Source organism: Mobula hypostoma, chromosome 5, assembly GCF_963921235.1.
Source record: "Mobula hypostoma chromosome 5, sMobHyp1.1, whole genome shotgun sequence".
Taxonomy (NCBI): domain Eukaryota; kingdom Metazoa; phylum Chordata; class Chondrichthyes; order Myliobatiformes; family Myliobatidae; genus Mobula; species Mobula hypostoma.
In genome coordinates this window covers 47,681,188-47,705,408 of record NC_086101.1, presented here as the reverse complement: position 1 = coordinate 47,705,408, position 24,221 = coordinate 47,681,188, and the positions used below count along the sequence as shown (strand labels likewise).

The 24,221-nt window shown below is 42.3% G+C and overlaps 1 protein-coding gene across 3 annotated transcripts in view; it reads left to right on the top strand.

Annotated features, from left to right (window-relative positions):
- Nucleotides 1-24,221, top strand: part of klf12b (Kruppel like factor 12b) — a 301,395-nt gene that overhangs the window by 90,509 nt on the left and 186,665 nt on the right. The window contains exon 2 of one of the 3 annotated variants that reach the window (XM_063048451.1): nt 5,213-5,274. Coding sequence is in view for 2 of the 3 variants with exons in the window: in XM_063048453.1 (XP_062904523.1) it covers nt 5,748-5,753 (6 nt within the window). In the remaining variant the exon portion in view is untranslated. Of the gene's footprint in view, nt 1-5,212; nt 5,275-5,620; nt 5,754-24,221 lie in introns of those variants that run through there. The other 2 variants (XM_063048453.1, XM_063048450.1) reach the window with 2 other exon arrangements.

Here is a 24,221-nt window from a genome sequence, read left to right as displayed (position 1 = left end):
TTTGGTAAACAACACCGAAAGGGTCGTCCTCCCAGCGAGATGTGGATATGGTAATGCTCTGATATGAGGCAGTGCCCATTTTTTTTTGTGTGAGCTAGCTGAAGTTGTTTAAGAAACTAAATCAGATTGATGGAAAGTGCAGGCATGGTAGAGGTTTTGAGACATTCACTAACGTCATGTCATTTAAATTGGCATTACATTCTTGGAACCTGTTTCCAAGACCTTGCTTCGTGGTCAAAAAGTGCTGTTTTTCTTGTTCGTGGAAAGAAACTGAAAAAATGTTGGGGATTAACAAATCTTTAATAAAGATTTGCCTTTATAAAAATTGCCTTTATGAAATGCTTTTCATTTTGACTATGTTGGAAGAACAGCTAAATAATTAGGTCACCATGTTGCTGGGAAAAAAAAATCCCATTGGCTCGGAACAGGCAGTTCTACCCTTGTAATTGTTGGCAGCAGGACTGAGGCCAAATGGGAGTGGGGTGGGGGTGGTTGTGGCTGCAAGAGGAATAATGTTCTTCTGTGAGCAGGTAAAATTAAATGTTGTTCATTATTTTCTCGTGACAAGTGCTGTTGCGTTTGAGTAAAGGTCAGAGAGAGAGAGTGGCTGAAGTTTAGCTCATCGGGGAGCTAAAATACTATCATATCCATGAGCTGAAGTCATTCAAGGGTCAGCCAGCTTCAATCTCAGTTGCTTGTGTAATTATAGCCAAGGATTCTGGGATTAAAGTATGTTAGATGTCACATCCTGAAGCATTTATAGACCTTTGGTTTAAAAAAAACACAAATGGAGAAGTTTTCCCCATATGATACATGTTTATTCGATCTTGCCGGTAATGCCAACAGCAGCAAAGCTATCCCATTCTGACACTTCTCGCACTTTAATGTCTCTTTTGCTAAGCTTTTTATTTGCTGCAGACCCCTTTTGTCATTTGTAAATCTGCAAGATGGTTGTTTTAAGTGTTCTTTAGAATTAGAAAATATGATATTTAAAGATGGATTTTTGTTTTCTCCAAATCTAAACTGCACTATAGTAATTTTGCCATTTCAAGTGCAGTCCTCAGAAGGATTAATCTGCTTCCATCATTTTGTGCTCGCCTTCGGAATCCTTTTGCTTCCACGGTCCCAAAGTTCACTAGACTGACGGCTGCAAATCCCAGGAAGAGTGTGTGCGCCAAGCAGATTCGAAACCGCAGCACTCTTGAGGAGGAAGGCAGTCTGAGGAAAGAAATTACAATAAAGCCCCAGTGACAACCTAAACCAGGAACTTCTGATTAAATAGCACGTCAACAGTGACAATATCAGTAATAATTTCATTTGATGAATTACTGAGTATCCGCTGATTTACGCTCTGTCTATTCTGAATCACAAAGTTTCATTGGAGACACAAAAGACTGCAGATGCTGGATACTTGGAGCAGCACATTAAAAGCTGGCAGAACTTGGCGGGTCAGGCAGCATCTACAGAGGGAAATAAACAATCAATATTTCATGTTGAGATCCTGTATCTCGAATTGAAAGAAAGAGAGCAAGCCACCTATCACACCTGCAAACTCTTGCACACCCTTCCATCTTTTCACGCCAGCTGTATCGCCCCTTTTTCCAGTCCAGATGAAGGTTCTCTACCTGAAACATCAACTGTCTATTTCCCTCCATGGATGCTGCCTGACCTGCTGAGTTCCTCCAGTAACCTTGTTGTTGCACAAAGTTTCTTTTACCTAGCTCAGGGCGGTGTGGTAGCGTAGTGGTTAGTGCAACGCTTTGCAGGCAGGCGACCTAGGTTCAATTCCTGCCGCAGCCTATAAGGAGTTTGCATGTTCTCCCAGTGACGGCACTGGACAGTTTCCTCCCACCGTCCAAGGGTGCACTGGAGGGTAGGTTAATCGGTCATTGTAAATTGCCCAGTGATTAGTCTAGGATTAAGTCGGGGATTGCTGGGCCGCACAGCTCGATGGACTGGAAGAGCCTATTCTGCACTGTACGTCAATAAATATTTAACATGGAAAAACGTCCAGATGCTGCACAGGAGGGCATTTAAACAAAGGTTGGTGAACCACATGAGAGGATATAGAAACCTGATTAGGGGCAGTTTTTTTTTAAAAAAAACTTACTCATTCACAGACGTAAACATTTACCAGCAGTACTAGAGGTAATGAGTTTAGGGAAGAATTTCAGAGTTCAGGGTTTTGGCATGACCATCAGTTCTGTGTGTTTAATTCTGAGATGAATAAAATGCCAAAGAGTTGCAGAAATTCCGACTGTTCTTCCAGTTATAGGGCTAGTATGGTGAAAGTTAGAAACGGTAAGTGTTTTAAAAACAAAGTTGTATAACTGAGCGTCTCTCTGTCATCACGTACGAGAGTTGGGAGAATGGGCCTTTATAATGTTGGGAACTGGACTGTGTAATGGTTTGAATAACTTTAAGCTTTATTTGCTGAGTCCCTTAGGTGAGAAGGACAGATCAAATGACACTTTCCGGAGGGCAGTGCTAAGAGAATCATAATGAAAGGGAAAACGAGGGGAAGGAAGGACATCTCAAACTCTTTATTATAGCATTGAGATATCATAAAGTGGTCTGCATTATGTGTAGCTCCACATGGTATGTGTGCCACGGTAGCTTAATGGTTAATGCGACAATGTTGCAGATTGGGGCTTGAAGGGCTGGAATGGCCTATTCCACACTATCTCTAAGTAAACAAATGCGGGCAGGCTACTGCACAGGAAGGTTGAACAGAAAGCAAATAAAGAAATATATTGGTTTTGTAGAACACTTTTAATAGACTGGGGTACAAAAATGGTTTCCTTAATCTTTGCATCAAGCCATTGTACAATCTGTCTTGGATGTCACCTTTAGCGTCTCATCTTGAATGTTATAACAGCAGCAATACGCCCCTCCTACAGCGCTGCTTGGAATGAGCAGACCAATTCATGTGGCTGTCCTATCGCATAGGAGAGTGACAGGCAGTTAGAACATCAAAGGCATTGCCAGTTGTAGGAAGGAAGGTGGCAGGGGAAGTGGCTTTTAAATGTGGAAAATGGAAGGGAATTTGAATTGGAAAGTCAAATCAAGGTGGCATTTTCACAATGAACAGCTGGGCCTTGGGGAATGTTGTAAAACAGAGATCTTGGCGTTTATAAGTGTGGGATTTCCTGAATGTAACATTGCAGGTGGGCAGGGTGGTGAAGAAGGATTTGGAGCACTAGCCATTCAGAGCTCGAGTATAAAAGTTGAGAGGTTGTGGTGCAGTGGCAAAAAATACTGGCGAATCTGCTCTTGGAGTACTGTGTTCAGTGCTGGTACCTTGCTCTAGGAAAGATGATAGTAAATTGGAAAGAGTGCAGAAAAGATTTACAAGGCCCGTTGTAAATTGGGGGACTGCTTCATTGAGCACCTCCGCACCATCTGCCACAAGGGGGACTTCCTGATGGCCAAACATCTTAACTTAGATTCTCATTCCCGTTCCGATGTGTCGGTACATGGCCTCCTTGCGCCTAGATAAGGCCACCCTCGGGGTGGAGGAGCAACAACTTGTATTCCCTCTGGGTACCCTCTAACCTGATGGCATTAATATCGGTTTCTCAAACTTCTGGTAAACAACTTCCACACCCCCCTCTCATTTCCCACTCTGACAATTTTCATTTCACCTGCCTCTTCCTCCCTCCGGGTCCCCTTCTTCCCTTTTTCCCATTGGTCCACTCTCCTATCAGATTCTTTCTTCTCCAGCCATTGACCTTTCCCACCACGTGGCTTCACCTATCACCTTCCAGCTAGCCTCTTTCCCCTCCTCCCTTCTTTTTATTCTGGCATTTTCCTTTCTTTCTCAGTCCTGAAGAAGGGCCCTGGCCCAAAACATTGACTGTTAATTCTTTTCCATAGATAGAACATAGAATAGTACAGCACATTACAGGCCCTTCGGCCCACAATGTTGTGCCGATCCTCAAACTCTGCCTCCCATATAACCCCCCACCTTAAATTCCTCCATATACCTGTCTAGTAGTCTCTTAAACTTCACTAGTGTATCTGCCTCCACCACACAGCACGCAGCACACAATCCAGAAAAGTAGCAAAACTGCAGTGTCAAAACAATTGCTTTGTGATATTCTTGCTGACAATGTTACCTTGCTGAATTTCACTTCACATTCAATCCCCTGTGAAAATTTTCAACTCCATACAGGATCTGATGGCTTTCAAATAAAATGATGAACCTCTCAGCTTTTCAACTATTTTACTGAATGAAACATAGAACATAGAATAGTACAGCACAGTACAGGCCCTTTGGCCCACAATGTTGTGCCGACCCTCAAACCCTGCCTCCCATATAACCCCCCACCTTAAATTCCTCCATATTCCTGTTGCCACCATATAGATGCTGCCTGATGCGCTGAGTTCCTCCAGCATTTTGTGTGATGCTTTAGATTGACAAGGATGCTGTCAGGACATGAGGGACTGAATTATAGGGAGAGATTAGACGAGCTCGGAATTTACTCCTTGGAGCATGGGAGTCTATTAAGTATAGTGGTATAAAATCATAAGGAGCATAGATAGGGTAGTGTACTCAGTCTTTTTCCCAGGGTTAGAAAATCAAGAACTAGAGACATGGGTTTAAGGTGAGAAGAGAGATTTATTAGGGACTGAGGGGCAACTTTGCACAAAGGGTGGTGTTATGTGGAGTGAGCTGCGAGAGGAAGTGTTTAAGGCAATTGCATGAACAACTTTCAAAAGACAATTTGATAGGTAAATGGAAAGGAATGATATGGAAGGATATTTGCCAAATGCTGGCAAATCCTATATTGGCATGATGGGGCATCTTGGTCAGATTGGAGCAGCTGGGACAAAGGTCCTGTTTTCATGCTGTATGAGTACCCATTCAGTCAACAGTCTTTGGAGAGAAAAGCATAGTTAATGTTCTGGGACATGACACTGCATCGGAACTGGGAAAAATTGAATGAGTTGAAGTGTGCACATAAAAGGGAGAATACCCCATCCCCACAAGAACGGTCTGTGATGGGCTGGGAGTTGGAGAGATTAAATGGTGAAAGGGATGACTGTTTGATTAAACCCTTTCACTTTGCATTATCACCCCCTTTAAATCATTCTGCATTCTGTCCAACAGAGATCCCTTTCTCTCCCTTCCTCCGCATCTGAAAATGTGCTTACCTCTAACTTGTTCCTTTTCTGACTCGAAATGTTAATTTGGTTTCTGTTTCCACAGATGCTGCCTGATCTGTTGAACATTTGACAGTGAGAACCATTGCAGATTCAGTCTGATTCTGAGTAAGTTCCTTTAAATATCACTGAAGAAATATTTTTTGCCAACCAGTTTGAAACAAAGAGTGACTTGATGAATGAGCACAGGAGGTGCTTTAGATTGGAGAGCTCAGCCTGTCTGATTGAGTTGCTGTTGATAGTGTTTGTGCCATTGAAGTGCATCCTCAGCAGTTGGGCAGGGGGTGGGGCAGTATTGATTTTTGTTCTGCTTTCCCAAGGCTCTGAACTCCTATCAGGCAGCTTGGCTAAGAACAAGCATTTTCTCTCGACTCTCAACTACAGCAGCTGGGATTTAGTGACGGAAACCCTGCGGATGGAACTTATGATCATTTCTTTTTAAAGGGCAGGCCACCAAGCATGTTGATAGATATGTGATCTTCAAGCTATAAAGTTCCCACATGCTGATGGAGATCATTGATCCATTCAACATTGTGCTCGGATATGCTTCTGAGAAACCTTGAAACTGGAAGCAGAAATTCATGTTGGTGAGTCCATGATTGTTGTGAAACTGCTTAAATAGCAGTTTCTTTAATTGTAGCAGTGTGTTTCAGTCAGCTGTGGCGCCTTTGGTGATGGAAGATTTTTTGAGAGGTCTTCAGAGGACTGATATGGATATTCCCTCCTGTGAGAGAATTTAGAACCAAGGATCACTTTCAAGAGGTCATTCATTTAAAGACAGGGATAAGGTGGATTTCTTTCTCAGAGGATCATGTGTTTTTGTGCCTCTCTCAATTGGCGATGAAAGCAGTGTTATTTAAAAAATGTATTCAAGGTGGGATAGGTCGATACTTGATGTGCAATGGTGTACTAGATCATCAGAGGCAGATGGGATGCAGAACTAGGATTGCAGTCAGATGCCAACCCGGTCTTATGACAAGGTAGAGTGGGCTCAAGCAGCAGAGTGCTCTACAGTCCTAACACATGCTTGATTGTATTAAAATCCCATTTCAGAAGTTTGTGCAGCACTGGGTGAGTGTTGCTGAGATGCTGTCTTTTGAGTGAGGAGTTAATCTGCTCTCTTCAGCAATTACAAAAGATGAACATCTTGGTCAGCATGAGTGAGTCAAGCTGAAGGGCCTGTTTCGTTGCTGCATGACTCTTCTATTTTGTGGCAATGTTCTGAAGCATAGCGAGCTGTCTTATCTCATATTTGTCCCTCGCTCTTTTACATGAAGAAAGGCAGGTAACTTGATCATTGCCATGTGGGAACTTGCTGTGTAAATATTGTCTGATACATTTCCACACTTTGACAACGAACCCACGAGCACTACCTCTCTATTCCTCTTTTGAACTACATATTTAGTTATTTTGGGTAGCAGGGTGGAGAAATGTCTCGATCAAAAAAGGTGTAAGGTTTTCCTTCCTCTGCTAGCATGCAGGTCACCCTTGGGCAAGGTGTAGCACCTGCTTAGCCCCCCTGGGTCAGGGTGACGTAAAGTCAGGGAGCAGGTGGTAGATGGTCAGATGAGATAATCTCTGAAGAGTGTTGATAATGGCTGGGGTCACCCATCTTGTAAAGACTCCCATCTTGTAAAGACTCTGCCCAGAAGAGGGTAATGGCAAAGCACTTCTGTAGAATTTGCCTGGAACAATAATTGTTGTGGGACTATGATCGCCCACATCATACGGCACAACACATTATGATAATGAGTTAATTATTTTTATTGTAACTTATAGTAATTTATTGTGCCTGCACTGTACTGTTGCCACAAACAACAAACTTCACGACTTGTGACAGTAGATATGATTACACTTTGGAAATGGTCCTTTGGGTACAACTTGTTCTGGGACATGTATTGTATAAATGCAAATCTGTCCTTCTTTCATGTTTAACAATCTCTTGGAGCGATTGCTTTTCACTGGATATTTGAATTGAGCACTGGGAGTCTGCATGTCGTAGCCTGAAAGGGTGCTGGAGATGAAAACTCTCATCGCATTTTTAAAAAATTGTCCAGAGGAGCATTTGAACAATTATAACCTGTAGGTTTGTGGACCAAGTGCTCAGTGGTGTGACTAAACGCTATTAAGTCTAGCCGAGTAGTTACTTCCTGTGCTGTAAACTGATAGAATTCTTGATTTACAAATAGAATTTTTAAAAATTGATATGTATATAGTGCGGAATAGGCCCTTCCAGCCTTTCAAACCACCTGCCCTCAATCCCTGGATTTTGTCCTAGCCTAATCACGGAATAATTTACAATGACCAGTCAGCCTATCAACCGGTAAGCCTTTGGACTGCGGAAGGAAAACTGGAGCACCCGGAGGAAGCCCATGCGGTCACGGGGAGAACGTACAAACTCCTTACAGGCAGCAGCGGGAATGGAACTCTATTTGCCTGTACCGTAAAGCATTGCACTAACCACTACACTATTGTGCCACCAACGAATATTGCTTCTTGTATTAACAAACTTCCCCCTCTCCCCTCCCCCCCCAAAAACCTAGAACTGGTCACAGTATACAAAGGGTGAGTGTGTTTGTACAGGGAGCTACAGTAGCTTTAAGCTTAACTTTAAAGACTGTGTGGCCTGATAGTTTCAACAATAAAGCAAATTAAAGGTCCTGCTATAATGTTTCAGTCAAACCCAATTATCCCAATGAGCAATAAATCTCTTGATTCAGTTTTGTGTTCAAGTTTTATTTCCTGTCCCTTGTGTGAACCTTTAACTAGTTTAAATTGCAGACAGTTGCTCCTGCTGGTACCTTCCTGTTCCCCTGAAACCCGTAAGAGTATCAGATTGAGGAAGTTATCCAGCCTCACATGCTGCAGTATGTCTGCCCCCTCACACTCTGGTTATTAGTCATATTCATGGTTTAGAAATGATCCCAACCACCACTGCAGGTTTTAAAAGGTAAAGTGAGTGCTCTGCATATAAAGGGCACCTTTCTTCACAGTGTACTGGGTCCCAGGTCAATTGGAACACGAACCAGGCTGTGCAGAGGTGACACATTAAATCAGCTCTTCGAATAAAGGCAAAGAGAAATTCTTCCATTCACTGGCAAAAATGTCAAGGCTGTTAGAGATTTTTAAATGTGAGAATGCAAGACTACTTTTGTATCAATGAACCAGCAGATAAAATTGCAATGTGGAGGTGGCGTGATGTAATTAAATGGCAGAATGGACTCAATGGACCGTTTAAGCGCACTCCACTTTCGAAATGAAATGCTGCTTGAATTTCTTTACACTTTCATTCCTCCTTGTTCCATTCTACCTTTTAAAACCGGAGGTCACCCTAGGCATATCACAAGTAACAGACAGCGATACTGGAAACACCCGGCTGATCAGGAACATTCTGAATCATGTCTCAAGTCAAAGTCTGCTGTATGCTTTTGACTAAAGTGTTCTTCTTCTGACCTGCCAAGACCTTTCAGCACTTTCTGCTTTTACCTCCGATTTTCAGCATCTGCAGGTTTTTTTTTACTTTTACAGCCAATGACGTGCCTTTGAGATATGAGGAATATCTGCCATGTGAGGAGTATCTCAGACAGTTTTCGCATAGCTTGCTCCCATAAATTGGCATCATGATCTGCAGGCTGTTTCGAATGCTGTTAATTGAAAGATAACTTTCAGGAAGGACCCCAGGAAGAACGCTCCACTTCTCTTCATGGGATATTTTACAGAAACAGATGGGACCACAATTTCCAGCCTCCGCTTGAAAGATACATCACAGCACTCCCACGCTATAGAGTCAGGTGAAAATTTGATGCTTGGATCCCTCAAGGAGCCCATAACCTTCACTCCAAGACAAGCATGCTGCCTGTAGTTCAGGGATCTAGGTCAGTACAGGGCTTTTCCACAGAGCTAACAAAGGCCCATCTCCAGTTTATTCCCTCAGGAACCATCAAAAGAAGAAATATTACACTAGTCATCAAGGCAGGCTTCAATCAGCAAACACGCCATTAAACAGTAAATGACAATGTTGCAGTTATAATGTAATATGCAAATTTGTAAAGGTTCAACAAGCTTGCTTTGTAATGGCAATCATTAAGTAGAACTTGGGAAATGAATCAAGATTGCATCAGCTAAGTCCCAAAATGAATTAGTTTTCAAAAAAAAATTCCTGTACTTTTTAAATTTTGAAGGTTAAAAAGTGTTTAGCATGCTGGCCTTTATCGGTCAGGGAGAGTTGAGGTATTATGTTGCATTTGTACAAGGCATTGGGGAGGCTGCACTTGGTTTGTGGACTGGACTTTGTAGTTCACGTTATCATGTGTTTCTGCTTGCTCCCGTTTTTTTGTAGCTGTTTCGGGTGACTTTGAATTGGAGTGGCTTGCAGATAAAGAAAACTGAGTTGGACGGAATATGCCTGGACTCTTTTGATTTTGTGTTTTATATTCTGTATTTTTTGCTCGTTTTTGTTTTGTTGCCATTTACACATGGGGTGGGGGTTGTTGTTTCTCTTTGAATAGGCTCCATGGTTTTCTTTGTTTCGTGACTGTCTGTTGGTCACCCCATTATAGGAATGATGTGGTTAAACTGGAAAGAGTACAGATAAGATTTTCGAGGATGTTCGAAGGACAGAGGGCCTAAAGTATTGCGGGAGGTTGTCAAGGTTGTCTTTATTCCTTTGAAGTAGAAGAATGAGAGGTTAACCTTCTTATAAAAGTGTTGAACATTATGGGAGCCATTGATAAGATAAATGGTAACAGTCTTTTCCCCACGGTAGAGAGTCCAAAACTAGGGGACAAAGATTGAGGGTGAAACGGGAAAGATTTAAAAGGGACCTAAGGGGCAACATTTTCATAATCAGAGTGGTAGGTATATGGAGTGAGCTGCCAGAGGAAGTGGTTGAGGTAGGTACAAGAGTATCATTAAAGGAGCATTTGGATATGTTCATATAGAGGTGCAGGGCTTAGAGTGAAGTGGGTCGAACGTAAGGAAAGTGGGACCAGCTGGGTGAGTAATATGGTCAGAATATACTGGTTGGGCTGAAGGACCTATATCCGTGTTGCATTGCCCTATGATCAGTGTTTGTCAATCAAAACATGAATGGTGAGTGCAAGTGTCCCATTTTGGGTGAGACTTTTTGGGTGTAGAGCATGGTTATTCGTTTCATCACTTAAGTTTGGGTTAGGGCTAGGATCTTAGGAGAAAAGATCGAAGGTCCTTTTTGTCACAAAATTTGATATCTTGCTTTGACTTATTTAGAAAAACTCTATTCAGCAATTAAAACAATGCTGTCCCACCATGTTATAAAAGTAACTTACAGCTCTTGTACTTTTTTTCTTAACTGTGGAATGGGCAGGCAGTAAAACACTTAACAGAAAAATGCAAGCTCGCCTTTGAAATTGCACCAAGTACAAGAGAGGTTGTGCTTATCCTCAGTAGAGGGTTTGAAGCAGCACAGTGGTCGAGCAGTTGGTGCTGCTTCCTTACTATTCCAGGAACTGGATTTGATCCCAGTGTCGGATGCTGTCTATATACAGAGTTTGCAGATTCTCCCTGTGACCACGTGCGTCTTCTCCAGGTACTTCAATCTCTTTCCATGTCCCACAGGGCTCAGAAGCATATGCTGGTCCACTGTAGCCTACTCATCAAATGAAGTGAAGAGCAAAAAGAATCAAAGGAGAATTTCAGGCATATATAAGAGGGTGAATAACTTGTAGGAATATAGAAAATAAGTTGTTCAATTGCTTCCCCTGAGACAAGAAAAAGTACGAAGGTGTTGGGATATGTTAAGGTGTTTGAATGAAATATTTGATGCTTTGATACCTTTTAAGAGAGATTTAACGAATTAATTAAAAAAAAATTGTTGTTTTGCAATCAAAGACAATGAACTGATACTGGAAGATCTACATTTTATTTGAAAGACATTTTGGCAGATAGATAGATACTGAAAGTTTAGCAGAACGTTGGACAATTGGGACTGACGGGAATAGACATCCTGGCATGCATAGATTGGTCGGGCTGAAGGGCCTGTGCCCTTGCTGTATGTCTTTGTCTCTGCCATTTATGTTACAGAAGCTCCTTTGTTGTTGCAGATTGTCATGAGTGGGTTAGTAAATGAAAGAGGGATTCTATTATATTACAATGATAACTATTAATATTATCCACAGCAAGTAAAGTATTTAAAAATGCAGTTGCAAAGTTATTGTCTAAAAATGCTGTCAGCTAAATCCCATGCAACATTTTAGAGGGAGACTCTGGGGCCTGCAGGCAGACTGTGTGTCATTTCTATTTCTATTTAGAGCGTAATTTCTTCCCCTCTGCTCTTCAAATTGTGGGCCCAGCTGTTTTTTAATTCAGCCTGCTCTAATGCATTTTGTTTTGATAGTTGAACCGATGCTAACTCCACCTCGCTCTTACATCCATGCCAGACACTCAGTTGTTTATCCTGAACAGCACTGAAGGACATGCTCAGTTCAATAGTACAAAGGGGAGAGATGTTTTACCAGGGGAAATGGAAGAGAAAATCTCTATAACTAAAAAATGGCAACCTCCAGACATCTTCCACCGGCAGAGAGTATCAACATTTAGAAAAGTGTCATGTACCGTTCATCTAGGTCTTTTAATATCCGGAAACAAACTACAACAGATTTAGAGTGGATTAAATTATAGGTGTTATTTATTATTTACTTGCAATGGAAGCTCCTCTACATATTATCATTGGAGAATAGCTTCAGTCCTACAGCTCCAATAAACCACTTTTATATGTTTTACAGAGAACAGTAATTTGTTGCTCCATTTCGTAATATGCCTCTGTTATCCATCTCCTGTTCCTGGCATTTGTTCTTTGATTTGTCCTGTTTTTCCTCTGTTGTCAAAACACCACCCCTGCCATAATACACACACATCCTTTGTCATAAAACACACATATCTATCCATAAGCCTCCATCCAAACCAGCAAAAAAACCCTGGGATCGCACAGGTTCCATTTTGTAACAGTATATTTTACAAAGGTTACGAATGCATTAAAGATTTAAGGCAGTGTTGGTGCATGGCCAAGTGGTTAAGGTGTCGGTCTAGTGATCTGAAGGTTGCTAGTTCAAGCCTCAGCTGAGGCAGAGTGTTGTGTCCTTGAGCAAGGCACTTAATCACACATTGCTTTGCGACGACACCGGTGCCAAGCTGTATGGGTCCCTAATGCCCTTCCCTTGGACAACATCGGTGGCGTGGAGAGGGGAGACTTGCAGCATGGGCAACTGCCGGTCTTCCATACAACCTTGCCCAGGCCTGTGCCCTGGAAACCTTCCAAGGCGCAAATCCATGGTCTCACAAGCCTGACAGATGCCTGTAAAGACTTAAGGGTTACAGATGTATTTTTGCAGTACCCCAGAGAAAGAGCCCATGTGACCAACTGAGTCCTTGCTATCAACCACCTGCGCAAATCCTACCTCAATCCTAATTTATTCTCCCCGTATTCCCATCAACTTCCCATCCCCAGCCCGGATTTTTACCATTCAGCTACACCCTTGAAGCAATTTACAGAGGCTAATTAACCTATCAGCCCATGTTTTTTTGGGGGCATGTAGGAGGAATCTGGTGCACCCAAGGGAAACTAATGCAAGAACAGCAAAAATGTGCAAACTCCATGCAGACAGTGACCGAAGTCAGGATTGAACCTGGACTGCTGGAGTAGTGAAGTAATAGCTCTATCAGCTGTGTCACTCTGCTACTCCTTTACTTCCTTGATTCCGATGAAGGGTTTCGGCCTAAAATGCTAACTGTTTATTTCCCTCCATAGTTGCTGCCTGACTTGCTGAGTTCCTCCAGCACCTTGTGTGTTGCTCAAGCTTCCCAGCATCAGCAGAATCTCTTCTGTTCACTATTTTCTTGAGAAGTTTATTTGCCAAGTCTTAGCAATGCACACAAAATGCTGGAGCAACTCAGCAGGTCAGGCAGCATCTATGGAATAGAATAAACAGTCAAAATATCAAGCCAAGACCCTTCTTCAGGACTGAGAAGAAAGGGGGAAGATACCAGAATAAAAAGGTGGGGGGAGGGAAAAGAGGCCAGCTGGAAGGTGGTGGGAGAGCCATTGGGTGGGAAAGGTCAAGGACTGGAGAAGAAAGAATCTGATAAGAGAGGAGAGTGAATCATAGGAGAAAGGGAAATAGGGGACCCAGGGGAAGTGATAGGCAGAGGAGAAGAGGTAAAATGTCAGAGTGGGAAATAGAGGGGTGATGGGGTGAGAAATGTGTTCAGTGGAAGGAGCAATTGATATTCATGCCATCAGGTTGGAGAGCACCCAGATGGGACTTCCTCATCTTGGCAGAAGAGGATGCCATGGACCAACAAGTGGAAATGGGAATTGGAATTAAAATGTTCGGCCACCAGGAAGTTCCGCCTTTCCCAGGCCTTGCTGTTTCTGATGATTTCTTCACCACAGGACAAATTTAAATTTATACAGAAGGATCTTTAGACTTGTTCAGTCTCCTGCCTGTAGTGCCTTACAAATGAAAGGGAACTTTTCTTTCTTGGCACGTGTTTCAATAATGGCGTTGGTGCAGGGGCTACTTAATGCCTTTGAGACACGTGCGGGAATGTACTGGTCACTAGAATAAATGTCTTTCTCCTAGAGTTGAAACATCTATTATTAGAGGACATAAAGGTGAGGATGGGGGAAGTATTTTTGCACCTACACAGAGAGTAGTAGATACCTAGAGTGTAATACGAGGTGTGGTGGCAGAGGTGGTTATGATAAAGGCAGTTAGGAAGTTCTCAGATGGGTACATAAATGGGTAGAGAATGAGGGATATTGTAAACAGAAGGGATCAGATTAACTAGTTTGGTACAACATTGTGGGCAGAAGGACCTGTTCTAGTGCTGTGCTCTTCCATGTTCGATGTATTCCAAGCAGTCTGGCTAACTGCCAAGGTCACAGTTATTCGCAGCAGGGAATCCTTAAGAGCGAGCAGCTTGTGGAGGCTGAGGGAGACAGACAGCTCACACATTTAGAGTTTGTATTAAAGTGCTAAACATTTTAAAGCTGCAGTGATTGTGGCCTTCATAATGGCGTATTGTTCTGTGGTTGTACTCGTAAACAGAGCTGCAAAATCCTTGCACGGTGTTAAAGTGTGCTCTACGACAGAGTTTCTGGGGGAAAGTGATTATAAATCATGATTGAAGACTTGCTGCTGGGACTGCAGTCTCCGATTTATTTTTCTTTCCTGGTTCCGCGTGCATCTAAGGTGCTAAGATGCTGAGCTGGTACAGGTACATGTTTTTGTATCTGATCACACCCAGTTTATACCTGAATTATACATTTTATTGATTTCCACTGGGGCATGCAAGGCTCACAAATGATGTGGACTTTGTATGCAAAAGACAGCCTTTGCAAAGCCCGAAGAGTAGATGGAGTCTTGCAGCAGGGACCATTTTCAGGCCAGGGATCTACAGCCCATTGTAGTACACTCACTTGTCACGGGTATAATTATGATGTTTTAAAGGCATCTGGACAGTTTCATGGACAGGAATTGTTTCAGGGACGTGGATCAAGTGCAAGAAAATTGGACTGGCTCATTTAGGCAACTTGGTCAGTATGAAAAATTTGAGATTGAGGACCAGTTTCTGGGTTGTAAACATCTATGACTGTCACTCTATGTAATTCAACTGCTGCAGTGAGTAAGTTGAGGCACCCTTGAAAGTCTGAGGTACTCTGTTCTCAGTACTACCTTTGAGGAGGAGGGCCTGAGGTCCCATGGTTAATGATTTAGGAACAGCTTCTTTCCCTCCATCATCAAATTTCAGAATAGTCAATGAACACTACCTGATACTCCTTTTGTTTAACACTATCTATTTGTTTTGTAATATATAGTAAATTCATGTCCTTGTATGGTACTGCTGCTACAAAACAACAAATATCATGTCATATGTTAGCAATAATAAATCTGATTCTGATGTAGTATTAGATAAATATACTGTAATTCAGTTTTTTTTCTTTATCATCATGTATTGCATTGTACTGCTGCCACAAAGGCAACAAATTTCATGACATAAGCTGGCGATATTAAACTGATTCTGATTGTGAAATGATAACGATGATGAATAATGTTAAAGGAGCTTGCAATCAGAATGAAAAGGATGAGAGCTGTGGACATTTGATATTTCTAGCTGCTGAATAGTACCTGTTCCTGCTTCCAGGCAGTTCTGTGTTAGCTCTTTTTTAGGGGGCATTTATCAGGACCTAAAACTTTGACTTTGTTTCTAAATCCACATACGTGTTAAATATGGTATGTTTGAAGTAGATAAATGTGAAAGTAATTGGTGCTAGGTTGACTGGGTAAGCTGATTAGGTTAGATGGGATGGGGGGAGATGAAGTTTGTGTGGAATACAAACATTGGTATGGATCTTATGGGCTGAATGGCCTTATTCTGCACTGTAAATACTTTTACATAAAAAAAAGTAAAGCTAGTAAGAATCAGAACTTTGCCCATACACTGCTTCTGTTTAGGGAGTCTGAAGTGACTTCGAATGACCAGAATTGCTGGGAATTTCATCTTCATAGGACTGGCCTGAGGCTTGAACAGAGTAACAATATTATTATGCTATTAAATATACTTTTCCTCATCTTGGCAGTGGTAGTAGTGCGATTTTATAATCCTAATATCAAACAGCTAAACATTTCAGGCAGGATCATTAATAGTACCTCCATATGCAGGGGATTCTGGTTAATTGGGATTAAGCGGCTGCCCCAGTTGGTCAAAGTTTCATGGAAATAGTTTTTTAGAAAAGGTTTCCTCCTGGTGCTGCAGTTTCTTCGCACAGTCCAAAGACATAGTCGTTGGTAGGTTAAATAGTCTTTGTAAATTGTCCCATGATTAGTCTAGGTTTAAGTCATGGGATTGCTGGGCAGCTCAGCTAGAAGGGCAGATGTGTCTATTCCACATTGTACCTCAATAAATACATTAATTAATTAAAGACAAGCTACCATTTAACTGAGTAACAAATTATGTTTTTAAATGAAATAGAGAGCAAATTAGAGCACTACTAATACTATAGATTTACAAAACTGTAGTTACTTCCATAGGAATACATCCAGCATACCCTGTGGTGTTCTTTTGACTGTAAATGAACAAAATCAGCCTTCATTGACTTCCTGCATGAAGCAGTGTCACAGTTCAACAATAAATTCCTTGGCATCCTGTGTAGTCATCAGATGTGTTGTCTTCATATTTCCCACCTTGGTGTTTTGATGCAAACCTTTTGACAACTGCATCCTCCAAATCTTCATTTTCATTGTGACATTCAAGATGATTGTTGATGCCTTCAAATTATTTGCAGTTCCTTGCTTGTGGAAGTAGTGAAATAATTTCATTTTCACTTACAACTGTTTCCGGCATTGCCAAGCCTGAATGCTTGAAACCACAGTGAACAAAACGGTTCTGAGTTGTTTTTTTAACACTGGTCCACTGACACGCACACCTCATCCAGTTACCATGGAAAACCATTCATTGAGGGCCTATCCAACAACTGGATCCTTGCCTTTTATGTTTTTGTAATTTGGATGTTCCCTGCTCTTTGCATAATACTTTCCTTCTTGCAGTTTATCTTGCTGCTGTATCAATTATGCAGTTGTAGATTTCGGCATTCCAGTCAACTCTGCAGGTAACAATGAGTGATGTTAAGTGTTTGGCTTTTAGTTTGGTCCAGTAGGATAATTTTTTTAAGCTAGTGTCAAATCTTTTCATGACATCTTGGCAAAGGTCAGAATGTTTTTAAAATCAAAATTTAAAAAAAACATGATTAAAAATCACTGCTTTTTGAATTGTTGTCCATCAGCCCAAATGGATAACATAACACAAGTACACTATTTAAAAACTGTTTGCTTCAAGCACAGGGTAGTGTCTAATGGCCACATAGGTGCACGCAACTGATGCTAGTTAGAAAATGTTTGGCAGCGGATTCCTGTCCCAATTAAGTGGCATAATGACCATAATAAATGAAGAGAATCCCAGCTATTTTCTTCATTAGTTTTTGTTCTTTAAGAGCTGTCCCATGAGCAACTGCCCCAGTTAACTGATGACCTGATTAACTGGAATCCACTATATTTACTTTTTTAATATAAGAATTTGTATGGTTAGGAAAAAAGGATTTTTAGTACATAATAAGGGCAAAAAATCCTGTAAAGAGTATCTTTAGGACAAATGAAACTGTGCATCTCCAGAGCAAGCTGGTTTTAGCTAGAGTACTTAATGTTGATTTAATTATAAAAGAATCAAGATTGTGTAAGACCAGGCATTCATCAATACATTTGAATGTAACTGTGAACTTTTTTGAATGGAGCAGCCTGGAGAATACCTATTTCATGTCATGCTTTTCAAATGCGCTCCTGTAAATTTGTGTGCAACATAAAATTTAATCAGTTAAGAACTGAGCAACGTAAGCAATATAAGCTTGCAGCAGCAACCTTGCACTGAACGTCAGCAAAGACCAAAGAGCTGTTTGTGGAATTCAAAAAGGGTAAGACGAGGAAACACAAACCAGCAATTTCAAGTTCATGGTTGTCAATATCTCTGAGGACCTAAACCGGACGCAACGTATTGATGCAGCTTAATGAAGGCAAGACAGCAGATATATTTTGTTTGAAGTTTGAGGAGATTTGGTTTATCAGCTAAAGTACTCAAACTTCTACAAATGTACAGCGGAGAGCATTCTGGCTGGCTGCAACACTGTCTGGTATGGGGGAGGGGGGCTACACGATTGAAATAAGTTGCAAAAACTTGTAAAATTAGTCAGCCCAGTCATAGGTACCAGCCTCCATAGTATCCAAGACATCTGTAAGGAGTGGTGCCTAAGAAAGGTGGCACCCATCATTAAGGATTCACTGAAGGATTAAGGACATGCCCTTTTCTCATTGTTACCGTTGGAAATGAGGTACAGAAGCCTAAAGGCACACACTTAGTGATTCAGGAATAGCTTCTTCCCCTCTGCCATCTGATTTTTAAATTGACATTGAACCCATGAACACTACCTCGCCACTTTTTTTTAATTTCAGTCTTCTTTGCAGTACTTATTTTAACCTGACTATTAGACACGTATATACTTACTGTAAGTCAGTTTTTTTTCTCTATTTATTTCTCATTTACTTCATTGAACTGCTGCTGTAAAGTTAACAAATTTCACAACACATGCCGGTGACATTAAACCTGATTCTGATTCTGATGTTGGTTAGAACTAAGCAATTATTACTTTAGCAATACAAAAGTACCATGAAGTAGTAGTTGGTATTCCCCCGCCTCTGTACCACGACGGATATGCAGTTTTCCGATTTTTGGGTTCATTTTTCTGGGAACTCAAAAGGGCTCGCTATCATATTCACATGTATTAATGAATGTCTGCTTCTTGCAAAATCTTGATTATCTTGTATGAAGTCAACGTCAGATACTCTGGCTAAAAGCGACTTGCTCTGAAGATGTGTGCCTTCATTTGCTGTAAAGATTTGCTCTACAGAATTTTGTGTGCGATCTGCTAAAAATCCATTTGTCCTGAATTTTGATTAAATGTAAATATATGGAGGTACGGTAATGAGCTTAAATTTAGTTTAGATATTTGATTATAGAGATTCTAAAAGTTCTCTACTACCACTGTCAAGATGAAGGAAATATCTTGCTCTGTATTTCTGATGACTAAATAAGCCTGTGTTTGCCACAGCTGAAAGTGTTATTATCTATTGATTACTGATCTACACTTTTTGTGAGTTTACTTATGGCGCCAGTATATACGATTGAACTGTTAACACACGAAGAATCACTGAGCTATATAGCACAGAAACAGGGCCTTCCGTCCAACCTTTCCATGGTAAATAAAATGCTGCATCCTAGCTGGTGCCATTTAGATTATGGCCCTTTCCCTCCAAACCTGTCCGATCCATGTATCTGTCCAACTGTCCTTTAAAAGTTGTTTCTGTACCTGCCCCAGCCTCATTGGCAGCTCATTCCACATACATACCAGCCTGTGTCAAAAAAAAAGGTTGCCCAAGTTTCTATTCAATGTATTTCCTTTCCCCTTAAACTGATGCTTCCCTTCCCCCCCATTTCCCAACCCTGAGAAGAAAACTGAGTGGATTCACCCTAACAGTGCCCCTCATGATTTTATATACCTCCTATAAGATCACCTCTCAATCTCTAAAGTCCTAGCTTGTTCAACTTCACCCAATAGCTCTGTCCCTCATCCTGGCAATGTTTTGTAAATCTATAATCTTGAGGGCACGCCATCACACATGGTCATGTTCCCATTTGTTTCTTTCTTCAAAGCCATTTTGCTGTAAACTTAAGGACTCAAATTTGCAGAAAATGCTGGGAAAAACTCATCAAATGCATCTGTATCTGTAGAAAAAGGAAGAGTTAACTTTTCAGGTTGAATTCGGGTTTAATTTTTTTTTACACGTCTTTCTGATCACAGATTTTTTGTTTTAATTTTCTGAATTTGAAAGGTTTTTCTCAGGGAAGAAAGTCCCTTCAGAAAACAGCACTCATTTCTGGAACTGCAGCCCTGAATCATTACCCTTGTTTTGAAAGTGAGTGGGCATGTTGTACTGAGTTGTCACCTGCTCTAAGGCTTAATAGATTTAGAACAAATCTGTTTTTCTTCAAAATATCCAAGGAAAATAGGTAAAGAGGAAAAACGAAAGCTGTTCATCTAAATCCGTTTTGCATTCAAAGCAAATGTGTGCATTAACAGCACAGGTTAATGCACACATTTGTAAGATGAAACCTAATAGCTATTGCACTTGAATGGTTAGAAAGTGACCAATATTGGAGATTCTGAGGTTCTCAACTGAAGAGAAAAACAGAATGGATTTGGAAGCAGAGCAACCTTGATGCTGATCTGTAGGATAAAACCAGAATATTGAATAATCTGAAATCGAGAAGTAAAATAATTCAACTAAGAAAAAGTAAGGGCCAGAAACTGTTAGTCGCAGTTGTATGAAGGCCCAAAAGCAATATGTGCCTTCAGGCCTTTGTACCTCCTCCTTGCTGGTAGCAATGTGAACAAAACATGACCTGGGCGATGGGAGTCCTTAATGTTGGATGACACCTTTTTGACGCATCGTTCCTTGAAGATGTCCTGAATACTCTGGAGGCTAGTGCCTATGATGGAGCTTACTAAATTTACAACTCTGCTGCTTATTTTGATCCTGTGCAGTAGCCCCACCCCCACTAGATGGTGAGGTGAAGCCTGTTAGAATGCTCCCCATGATACATCTGTGAAAATTTGGGAGTGTCCTTTGTGACATCCCAAATCTCCTCAAATTCCTAACGTAATACAGCCTCTGTCATGCCTTCTTTTATGGAAAACTTTAATTCGCATATGATTGGACAAATTACATCGGCAGAAAGAGGGTGGAACGTATAAAATGAGCAGTTTAGTAGATCAATTTACTCCGTAGCAAGAAAGGGTTAATTGATGAACATTAGTTAAGAGATGTTTAAAGAGTAGTGACAGAACATATCAGAATGTTATGTAAAAATTGAAAGTGATTTAGTTCATTCTGAAACCAGTTTTAAATGCAAATAAAGCTAACTACAAAGATTTACTTCAGTAGATTAGAGTACATTAAAAGACGTGAAAGAAAATAAAGATTATGTATTAACATAAGAGATTGCGCAGATGTTGGAAATCCAGACAACACACAAATCCCCTTCACTTCTCCTCACCTGCCCATCCCCTCCCTTTGGTCCTCCTTCCTTTTTTTCCACCCATCCGCTCCCAGCTTTTCATTTCATATCCCTCCCCCACCTTCCCCCTCACCGGGTTAATCTATCATCTGCCAGCTCGTGTTCTACTTCACCCTTCCCCCACTACCTTCTTATTCTGGCTTCTGCTCCCTTCCTTTCCAGCCCTGATGAAGGGTCTCAGCCCGAAATGTTGACTGCTTATTCCCCTTCATAGATGCAACCTGACCTGCTGAGTTCCTCCAGCATTTTGTGTGTTACGTATCAACAACTTAAACAGTTATCATGGAAAGTTCAAGGCAGTGTTAGATCAGTGAAAAAGGCTTTAATGTTGCCAAAAAAAAGAATAACAGTAAGTTAGAAGATTGAGAACATTTCTGAATTCTACACAGGAGGACCACAAGAAAAAGGAAAGGGAAGGTAAAATTGAGGTATAATATGACGCAAATAAAAAAGGAAAAAAAAGCTGCTTGTGATAGATATTAAGGAAAATATCAGCAAAATAATGGAACACACACAAAATGCTGGTGGAATGCAGCAGGCCAAGCAGCATCTATAGGAAGAGGTACAGGCGACGTTTCAGGCCAAGACACTTTGTCAGGACTAACTGAAAGAAGAGATAGTAAGAGATTTGAAAGTGGGAGGGGGAGGGGGAGAAGAGGGGAGGGGGAGGGATGGAGCCAAGAGCTGGAAAGTTGATTGGCAAAAGGGATACAAGGCTGGAGAAGGGAGAGGATCATGGGACGGGAGGCCAAGGGAGAAAGAAAGGGAAGGGGAGCACCAGAGGAAGGTATAGTGAGTGGGACAGAGGGAGAAAAAAAGAGAAAGAAAGGGGAAAAAAATACACATTTGTAAATATGGATGGGGTAAGAAGGAGAGGAGGGGCATTAACGGAAGTTAAAGAAGTCAAAGTTCATGCCATCAGGTTGGAGGCTACCCAGACGGAATATGAGGTGTTGTTCCTCCAACCTGAGTGTGGCTTCATCTTGACAGCGCAGGAGGCCATGGATTGACATATCTGAATGGGAATGGGACGTGGAATTAAAATGTGTGACCACTGGGAAATACTGCTTTCTCTGGCGGACAGAGCGTAGGTGTTCAGTGAAACGGTCTCCCAGTCTGCGTCAGGTCTCACCAATATATAGAAGGCCGCATCGGGAGCACCGGTTACAGTATATCACCCCAGCCAAAGTAAAGTGTCGCCTCAACTGGAAGAACTGTTTGGGGCCCTGAATGGTGGTGAGGGAGGAAGTGTAAGGGCATGTGTAGCACTTGTTCCGCTTACACGGATAAGTGCCAGGAGGGAGATCGGTGGGAAGGGATGGGGAGGACGAATGGACAAGGGAGTCGCATAGGGAGCGATCCCTGCGGAAAGCCGGTGGGGGAGCGGGGGAAGGAAAGATGTTCTTGGTGGTGGGATCCCATTGGAGGTGGCGGAAGTTATGGAGAATTATACATTGGACCCGGAGGCTGGTGGGGTGGTAGGTGAGGAAAAGGGGAACCCTATTCCTAGTGGAGTGGCAGGAGGATGGGGTGAGAGCAGATGTGTGTGAAATGGGAGAGATACGTTTGAGAGCAGAGTTGATGGTGGAGGAAGGGAAGCCCCTTTCTTTAAAAAAGGAAGACATCTCCTTCATCCTGAAATGAAAAGCCTCATCCTGAGAGCAGATGCGGCGGAGATGGAGGAATTGCGAGAAGGGGATGGCATTTTTGCAAGAGATAGGGTGGGAAGAGGAATAGTCCAGGTAGCTGTGAGAGTCTGTAGGCTTATAAGCTGTCTCCAGAGATAGAGACAGTGACCTCTACCTTGCTGAAGCACAGCGACAATTTGTGGATACCTCTCTTATTTACCCCTCAATCATGACCCCACTAAAGAGCACCAGGCCATTGTCTCCCGCACCATCACCAACTTTATCAGCTCTGGGGATTTCCCATCCACTGCCACCAACCTCATAGTTCCCACACCCTGCACTTCTACCTCCTACCCAAGATCCACAAACCTGCCTGTCCAGGTAGACCCATTGTCTCAGCTTGCTCCTGCCCCACTAAACTCATTTCTGCATACCTCAACAATGTTTTATCCCCCTTGTTCAATCCCTTCCCACCTATGTTCGTGACACTTTTCGCGCTCTGAATTTTTTCAATGATTTTAAGTTCCCTGGCCCCCACCGCTTTATTTTCACCGTGGATGTCCAGTCCCTATATGCCTCCATCCCCCCACCAGGAAGGTCTCAAAACTCTTCACTTCTTTTTGGATTCCAGACCTAACCAGTTCCCCTCTACCACCACTCTGCTCCGTCTAGTGGAATTAGTCCTTACTCTTAATAATTTCTCCTTTGGCTCCTCCCACTTCCTCCAAACTGAAGGTGTAGTCATGGACATCTGTATGGGTCCCAGCTATGCCTGCCTTTTTGTTGGCTTTGTGGAACAATCCATGTTCTAAGCCTATACTGGTATCCATCCCCCACTTTTCCTTCGCTACATCGACAACTGCATTGGCGCTGCTTCCTGCATGCATACTGAGCTCGTTGACTTCATTAACTTTGCCTCCAACTTTCACCCTGCCCTCAAATTTACCTGGTCCATTTCCAACACCTCCCTCCCCTTTCTTGATTTTTCTGTCTCTATCTCTGCAGACAGCTTATCTACTGATGTTTACTATAAGCCTACGGACTCTCATAGCTACCTGGACTATTCCTCATCCCACCCTATCTCTTGCAAGAATGCCATCCCCTTCTCGCAATTCCTCCATCTCTGTCAAATCTGCTGTCAGGATGAGGCTTTTCATTCCAGGACAAAGGAGATGTCTTCCTTTTTCAAAGAAAGGGGCTTCCCTTCCTCCACCATCAACTCTGCTCTCAAATGCATCTCTCCCATTTCACACACATCTGCTCTCATCCCATCCTCCCGCCACCCCACTAGGGATAGGGTTCCCCTTATCTTCACCTACCACCCCACCAGCCTCCGGGTCCAACATATAATTCCCCGTAACTTCTGCTACCTCCAATGGGATCCCACCACCAAGCACATCTTCCCCCCGCCCCCCCCCCGCTTTCCACAGGGATTGCTCCCTACATGACTCCCTTGTCTATTTGTTCCCCCATCCCTTCCCACCGATCTCCCTCCTGGCACTTATCCTTGTATGCGGAACAAGTGCTACACATGCCCTTACACTTCCTCCCTCACCACCATTCAGGGCCCCAGACAGTCCTTCCAGGTGAGGTGACACTACACCTGTGAGTCAGCTGGTGTGATATACTGCGTCTGGTGCTCCCGGTGTGGCCTTCTATATATTGGTGAGACCCGACACAGACTGGGAGACCCTTTCACTGAACACC